Consider the following 8,555-nt stretch of genomic DNA (forward strand, 5'->3'; position numbering starts at 1 on the left):
CACAGACACAGACACAGACACAGACACAGACACAGACACGCACACACAGACACGCCTCCAAATTCAAATATACGCCAAGAACATTAATGCACACAGACAAGGATACAATTTTCTTCCTCTGGAGAATTTCAGCCACAGAGATTTGAATCATAAAGTGTAAATAAACACAATCTGTGGTTAAAGAGAACAAATGTCTGATCCACATATTGCCGACCGAAACGTTTACCTTCGTTCAATCTGACTCACAGCAATTAAACTTCTTTAAACACAAGGTGACAAAGGAGGCACTTTGGAGAGTAGAATTGTTCTGGTTCAGGTACATGGCACTAAAGATGGTGATAGTGGTTCATCTATTGGTCCAATGGAGAGAAGAATATCGCATGCAATTATTAAATTGTTGTTGCTGAATATCATTAAAGCTGGTATCAACATTCATGGTCCACAGGAGAAGAATCTTATTTACTTTTGGTTCGATTGTAATGTGTGCTCCGGTCTAAACTAGGGATGTAACAATCACCGGAGTACTGGTAAACCACGGTAGAAATGTAGACGGAAACAATTATCATTTTCGTTTAAAATATCCGTGTTATCGCGGTGGATTACCACGATGTGAAAATCCTGTGTTTAATCCTTCCCTGCTTCATTGGAGGCTCCTGAAGTTGCTGCGCAGAAAGGGACAGAATGTAGCAGCTGAGCTGTTGACAGACTTTTTTTTCCTTTTTTACAAGCCTATTGCCTATATTTTTGTAATATAATAAACACGGTTACACTTTTTGGAACTATTTCATATTTTTTTTCAGCCTATTAGTGCTTTCAGAACATACTGAACACACTTTTAAATAATTTTTTATTTTGGTCAATATAACCGTGAGGTAAAACTTTCATACCGTTACTTCCCTAGTTTGAACCTAGAGTTTATTTGTAAAAACGGGTAAAAGCTAAAAACAGCTTTTGATGTGACAAGCACAGCTTGAGATGAAATAATCATTAGCAGTGTGATCAGGGATGTGCTTGTAGTTTATTATTTATTCTTTGGTTCTCAACTCAAACAGCATCCACTTATAGAAACCCTCCCATCCCCTCCTTCCTCTCGGTAGTCTTACCCTCTTCTGGCGGCTCTCGGCGGCGGCCAGCTGGGCCGACATGCGCTCCTGCATCTTCCTGCAGTGGGCCATGACGGCCTCCAGGATGGAGATGGGGCTGGAGCCCAGGGGCCGCCGCTCCTTGTCTCCTCCGGGGACCCCGCGCTCAAAGTCCCTCTGAAGTGCCAGGAAGGGGTCGGTCAGGCTGTAGTGACCGTATCGCTCTTGAAGAAACACCTCTTTTCTTTGAGCCTGGAGACAAGAGAGGAGGAGAAAAGAACATTTACCTTGTTCAATATGTGGATCAAAAAACCTCGACCTGTACAGCGGGCCGTAGCAGCCTCTTATTTCAACACAAACACAGGCCAATCAGAAAGCACTAAAGAAGTGCAGGTCACAACAACCATGTCTAGGACTTTCAGAAATATAGGAGGATCAGTGAGCGGCCCTCCCCAAACGGCATAACCATAGCCCTGGTCGGCCTATGACGTAAAGCCATTGAACGCCTCTTTTTTTTCTTGACACATTTGGAAGGCTACCGGTAACGATAACAGACAGTGTGTGAGAGTGTGTGAGTCTAAAGATGGATATCCAAAAAAGAATAAGGCAGAGATGGCGCTGAGAAGGTCAGACTCCAAAAGAAGGGCCACTGGTCTACAAAATTTCAGGTTAGACTGTTTTAGTTCCACTCCCTCCCTGGTTATCGATATAATACTGATGGAATGCCCAGCACTAGCAGCCACATTCATTCATTCATTCATTCATCCATCGTTATAATTCGTCTTAAATGGTGCTACTACTCTTACTGTAAGCCCAAGCAGCATCAGCACCAAGCCCCTGGCTCGCCCTCTTCCCCAGGCCTCCCCTCCCTCCCCTTCCCTGTGGTTCAGGAGGAAGTCCGGTCTATCAGGCCGTGCTGTGGACCTGGACCTGAACCCCCCTGCCCCCCCCACCACCAGCACCACCACCACCACTTGTCCCTGACCGCTGTGAGCCCGCCTGCCTGACTCCAGCACCACTCAGCCCTGCAGCAGGCACGGCTGCTCTCAGGTTACACCAACAGATGGAGATGAAGTCCTCTGAGCCGGTCAGAGGTGAGAGCAGGAGGCCCGTGGTTAGATCAAAAGGAAAATGGGTATCTCAGCCTGACCAGGTATAATATTAGTTTTCATACTTGGCCTCACCTGAGGACCTGCCAAATGCTAAACAAAAAAAAACAAAAAAAATGTAACTATATGAGCTTCGACTGACTGCAAACTGCCACCATGGCTGAAAGATCCTTCAGTTGCACAGCTGCAGCCTCCAATGTTTATCATCCATCTTCTAGTTTTGACATCCAGGAGAATGTAAACAGAGTGATGACGTCGGTAGCCCAAGATGGCGAGCTTTCCAAACAGCACATGAACGCTGCTGTAAAGCAAAAACAAAGACAATAGCAAACTCCTCATTTGACAATGAGCTTTGTGCTCAAATCAAAATTTCAGACAAATCTGCACAGAACTTGTCTGTGGTAGAAATAATGTTTAAATGCTAACTTTATATATTGGCCAGTGGCCAATATTGGAACCAATACAGTTAAGGCAAAAAGAAACAGCTCTGTATCAAACAGGGAGTGAAGTGGCTGTGATATAAACTGGCTGCACACAAAGCAGCGCCGTCATTACTCGTGCCAACATTTCCTCCGGTTACTCAAATGATTGGATGCTGACACTTGACACAAGTTTCCATCACACATTGAATAAAATCCTGACAATACAGATCCACTGTGTGGATCGAATGATCAAGTTAAATGTGGGGTTTGTTTTAGATCCCCTTTGGTAGTTATTTCAGCAACAACTACATTTTGTAAATGTAAATGGACTGTTTTATATAGCGCTTTTCTAATTGTAACGACTAACTCAAAGCACTCTGACATAGTACAGGCACCATTCACACACACATTCATACACTGTGGCCCGAGGCTGCCATACATGGTGCCACCTGCTCCTCATATAAACACACACACACACATTCCCATTCCGATCATTCACACTCCGACGGTGCAGCATCGGGAGTAGTTCCTGGTTCAGTGTCTTGCCCAAGGACCCTTCGACATGGAACTGCAGGGCCAGTGATCAAACCGCCAACCTGCCGATTGGTAGGCGACCGCTCTCCCACTTGAGCCACAGCCGCCATTTTCTGGGGTCCACACTAAAACAAATGTAGTATAATCATGTATGCTTACACTTACATGCAGTACATGGTAAAGGTACAGCATATACAACTGTTATATGTCAACTCTCTAGCTGCTGGTACAGGCAAAAGTTTGTTTATGGTGAAAGATGTTACAATATGTTAATTATTTTGGTCTGCTTTTGAAAAGCACACTGGTTTGTCAACTATTTGCTCTCTGCTAAACTCCCACCTTAGAGATCTCTCCATCAGACCCAGTGGATACTTAACGTTGCTGTAAAATCCAGTGTTTTCCCAACTGCTGCTCCAAGCAGAAGCTGCTGGCATCGAGTACAGTTCAGTAACATTAGCCTTGTCAAACCTGCTCTTAATCATTCTAACCAAAACCAAATGACCACTTGCAGTAATCCAACGGTCAAATAATACCCGACCAAAATGCACTTGGCTGCAGAACAGCAGCTGCACACAGACCAAAACCCCCTGAACATAAGGCGTGGTGAGAGAAAGAGAATAACCGAAACATTCAAAAACGAATCCACACAAACAAAGATTTTAGAGGATTAGAAGGCAATACGGAAATATACAGTAATAAATCGGCAAACTGCAAACCATTTAAATGGAGTTTAATATTATAAAAAGCTAGGCTAAATAAATAACGGTTTTCAAGTCTATAAAATCTGTCGATCAAGTCAATGGTGAAGCCCAAACACGTGAGCAGCTTTCTCTTCCACAAGTGAAGAAGACTGTATTTAAAAGAGCCATTATTCATATCCATTGGCAGCAGCAGGTTAGTGAGGGAGGACCATTTAATAACTGGGCACGAGCGACATTTCAATGAAACGTGGAGGCGAGACAAGGACAAAGAGTGTTCGAGACAGAAGAAACAGACAGCAGGGACAAAGAGGAGAAGCAGTGATGGGAAGATGTTTGTGTGATGCTTGGCCAAAGAAGGAGATGGCGTTTGGAGAGTCTCTCGCACACCAAACAAACTATTGTTGCACAAGTAAACCTCTCCCTTCATTCTGCTCGGCTAGTTTGGATCTATGAAAAGGTTTGTCAATATTTCCTGGTTGTGAGCCTCAGGGTCATGGGTCATCCATTACAGCGTCCGGGTTAGAGCCAAATCCTTTGAGAGCTCATCAGCTGTCGAACACTAAGCTCCCCTGAGGCTCTATTGATCCCAGAGATCCATTGGTTGTCGTTAGAGGAAAGCTACAGCATACAGGAGAGTTTGACCCGTGCAGCTTCTGTAGGGAGACACTGATGTTGTTTTAGACTGAAGCTTCCAAAAAAACCCATTATATTAGAAAACAGTGTTTACTATATTTTGTTTATAATTCAGTATCTTAATTTTCTTATTTTCACGTCACGTCTTATGAACGTGTGTAGGATCAAACACACTATAGCGCACTAACTATTAACTTATTGTACCAACTATAAAGGAATAATTAACTCTTTATGGAGATTGGTTAGTTGTCATGGAGAAGTTTTCATGATAATTATGGAAAATATTGGCAGAATTTGACAGAGCAGTAAACAACTTCTAAAAGGTCCCATGACATGGTATTTGGATGCTTTTATATAGACCTTTGTGGTCCCCTAATACCATATCTGAAGACGCTTTCCCAAAATTCAGCCTTGGTGCAGAATTACAGCCATTGCAGTTTGTAATATCAATGGCAGAATATGCTTCTGTCCTTTTCCCCGATGTAGACACTCAAGGAAAGCAGCCATTTCCAATCAAAGCCAACTCTAAGATCCATTTCATTGGCACAGATATCTCTGAAGGCACCGTTATGGTATGGTCAGATTTAAACTCGACCAGTTTACGTTTCCGCTTCACAAAGGGAGCCGCAGCAAACTGAGACCTCCAGCAAACAGTTAACAAGGTTTAAATAAGATGTTTACCTACTGATTTGGAGGGGGGGTAATGCATTTACAAGAGGAGTAACAGTAATACTATAGTATTTACAAGTGAAGCAGTGATGGAGGGCTCTGGGTGAGACCTCGGTATTATTAGCATCAACCTTTACAGGCATGCTGCACTCAGTGGGTTCAGGGAACACAGCCAGAAAGAGAGAGTTTGTCTTAGCAGCGAATCAGAGAGGGAGTGCTGCAACAGAGTTGGAGGAGAGTAGAAGATAGATGAGAGAGGTGGGGAACTGACAAACCCTATGAGGAGAGGACAGGAGCAACACCAACAAAATAGGAAAGAGTTAGAGAAAGAAAGAAAGAGAGGAGAGAGAGCAGTGAAGCCTAGGAACTGGAGCACAAAAATGCCCCCAGCAGAAAGAAGAAGAGGGCCCTCCAAATTTTACATGGCGGAGAAAGGAGCAGCATGTATTCAAGTGTCTCATTTTAACTCCATTCATGAACTGTGTGAATAACCAGGCAGTGGCCGCTTGCCAATCTCTTGCTCGAATAGTAAGAAACATCGGGTCATACAGAGAAGCCGTTCATGTCGGGGGGGTGGGGGGTGGGGGGGGGAGAAATACACAAGCAAACATTAGCTCACAAAAGCAGGAAGTGCTCAAGGGTGCTTTATTCAAGTGTCAAATGCTCGAGGTGCTCCTCTGTTCAGCAGCAGAAGGTTTAAGTAAGAAAGAGCTGGGAGTGCTCAGGAGAAACCTAGAGCTGTATTTAACCAAAGAATATTGGTCGACTAAAAGTCCATCTCCTCTTCAACCAATCGATTGGTCTATCTGGGGGAAAAAAATCTGCACGTTATTTCTGTATTAACTAGATCGTGCACCGAGTGCACTCTCACTGGTGGCTTTGCGTGTCCATCAAAGTGTTTTATCCTGTGACCACTATACGTATTTAATGCTTTACAATGGGAGCACTGCATTTTCACCCAACGCTACAAACACCAGTAGCATGAAGAGTAGAGTCTATTCTGGACTGAGCTTCCCACTTTTGTTTTGTTTGCAGAGAGTTGAAGAATATTCAACTTTGGTGAAGTAGTAGTAACACCGGGTGATTGGACCGATTACAAATTTGGTTGGACAAGAGCACGTTAACCAGCCAACCGACCTGGAGACGTCGGAGCAGCACAGTGAACGAGGGAGACTCTCCTCTGTCCGTCGCTCCTGTTGATGGGCCCGGGAGCAAAACACAGACCCTATACCTAATTAAGAAATTAGATGAGGAAAGGAAATGTTGCATTTAAGAGCGCCTCTAACGATGTCTCGCAGGAACGATGTCTCGCAGGAAGCAGAAAGACGGTCGTTATCCGACACTAAGTCTAATAGGTGTCTTGTTCCAAACGGACACTCTTCATCAGCTCCCTGCTTCCCACTGCTAGCAGCGACTTGTTCACAGCATTCATTAGCGCCGACTATAAGAAAATGTACAGAAGGATTCAAATGGTGATGTGGATGTAGGATGAGGGATGTCTTACAAGTCATGGTTTAACTAGAGGTGCCAAATCAAAGGCAACCCCCTAATCTAAAGCAAGTTTCTGAGAACCGACTGTACAGGGTTCAAATTAAGCACACTTAAGTTTAAAATTGTGTTAAAACTAGTGCGGGAAGGATTAATTTGAGAATAGCGCATCACCAGAAAGGTAACAGCAATAATTAATTTATCGTTTCAATCATTTTTTTAAAGGAATGGGAGATGACCTCTGATTGGTTTAGTGCATGTTACGCCCAAAACACACCTATGAATTAATGAAGGCACTAATTTCAACCCTTTTGAACCATGCGCCCACCCCTTTTTTCCGCCATCAAACTAGCAAAAGTGGATTTGGATATCGCCCTAAACACACCTGAGCCAGGCACTTCACACCATGCACTTAAATTGTTAAAATAGGGCCCAGAAAGTCTTACGCACAGAAGGTTGTATTTTGAATAGCATGCTTCTGTTTCATGAAAAAGCAAAAAAATAAAAATTGAACTTAAATGCAGAGAGATTGTGGAGAAAGTTGTTCTCTAGCAACTGTACTGGAAACATTTAAATACATTTAAGAACATACGTTTAGACCCATGAGCATCTGCACTGAGTATTATGGAAATGTATAGAATAAACAAAGAGCCTTTAGGGGCACAATCACAGCTACTAGCGTTTTATAAGTGTTTTATCGTGCAAATAGTCATAAGTGGCGCCGGTTTTCCTGCCACCGGGCGTTTAATCAACATTTCCTGTCAGTCGCTGTGCTGCCGGTAACGCCTGTGCCGAGGCTCGCCGAGGGGACGGTCGCATCAATACATCGACCTTCCCCTCAGAGGGCTCGCGTTTCAGTCACACCGAGGGTCAGCGTGGTGCCGTGGTTGTCAACTGCATCCTGTTCAGAGCAACCTCCACCTTCAAGGCTGGAGCAGCGCTCACATTTGTCACTTTGGGACACGTGTTGTGACTGATGGGGTGTGCGACAGCGGCGCTCAGGGACACTTGACATTTGAACATTTGCTCAAGTGCTATTGTTCAGTTTGTTCTGTGCCATCTCCTTCATGAGAGATTTTTACTTGGTGTTCTTTTCATTTTTTTTTTTTTTTCTTCAACATGGCCTGGTGACAGTCTTAGACTTAGTTACTATGGCTGCAGTGTACAAATTAGAGAAAGCCGATACCGATACAAATTTGGTTATTTAAAAATCCAATATGCAGATATGTATATTTTTTTGAAGTGACTGTTGGCGTGAATGTTGAAGTGGATTTGGAAAGTATTCAATTATAATTGAAAGTCTGAATGTTTATGAACAGTTTTCTTTGTATCTGAGTTAGTGACATCAAGAAACTTAAACCATGAGCTCATATGGTCCCAGTATGATGTTGAGCAGCACTAGTATTAATAAAAAAGATTAGACCAAAACGAGTACTGCGTTCCCAAAAATTAAAACCCGACACTCCTCTGTTCAAAATGTCATCAAGTTTGAGATGATGAAAAGGATTGTGGGTTCCCTGAAATTGAAGTTCTTTCATTCACATACTCTTTTACATACACAAATCTGGGCCACTGCGGCCGCAAGAAATTTCTAAAGTACATCTGTGGGAAACAACATGAACCTTTCTATCAGCTTCTCTGCATGAGAACCGACCGGATTTAAGTTCCACTGCTGAGGTGCCTCCTCATCGACGCCAATCCCAATTTGGATTTCTAGGTCAGCGCGGCGGCGAGCTGACAGACGGCATCGGATGAGGAGTGGATTTGGAGGCGAGATTGGCTGAGAATGTGTGTTGGAGTGGGAGGGGGGTGCAACCTCTTTGGATCCATTTCTGGTCTCTAGAGATATGGAAGCCTCCAAAACATTGGAGGACTCGGTCTCTCTCTCTCTCTCTGTGTGTGTGTGTGTGTGTGTGT

The 8,555-nt window shown here is 43.7% G+C and overlaps 1 protein-coding gene across 1 annotated transcript in view; it reads right to left on the reverse strand.

Moving 5' to 3' along the window:
• cttnbp2 (cortactin binding protein 2) overlaps nucleotides 1-8,555 on the reverse strand; it is a 96,255-nt gene that overhangs the window by 47,522 nt on the left and 40,178 nt on the right. Inside the window, exon 3 of the mRNA XM_032522888.1 lies at nucleotides 1,104-1,334. Coding sequence (XP_032378779.1) covers nucleotides 1,104-1,334 — 231 coding nt within the window. The remainder of the gene's footprint in view (nucleotides 1-1,103; nucleotides 1,335-8,555) is intronic.

The sequence above is a fragment of the Etheostoma spectabile genome, chromosome 8 (genome assembly GCF_008692095.1).
Source record: "Etheostoma spectabile isolate EspeVRDwgs_2016 chromosome 8, UIUC_Espe_1.0, whole genome shotgun sequence".
Taxonomy (NCBI): domain Eukaryota; kingdom Metazoa; phylum Chordata; class Actinopteri; order Perciformes; family Percidae; genus Etheostoma; species Etheostoma spectabile.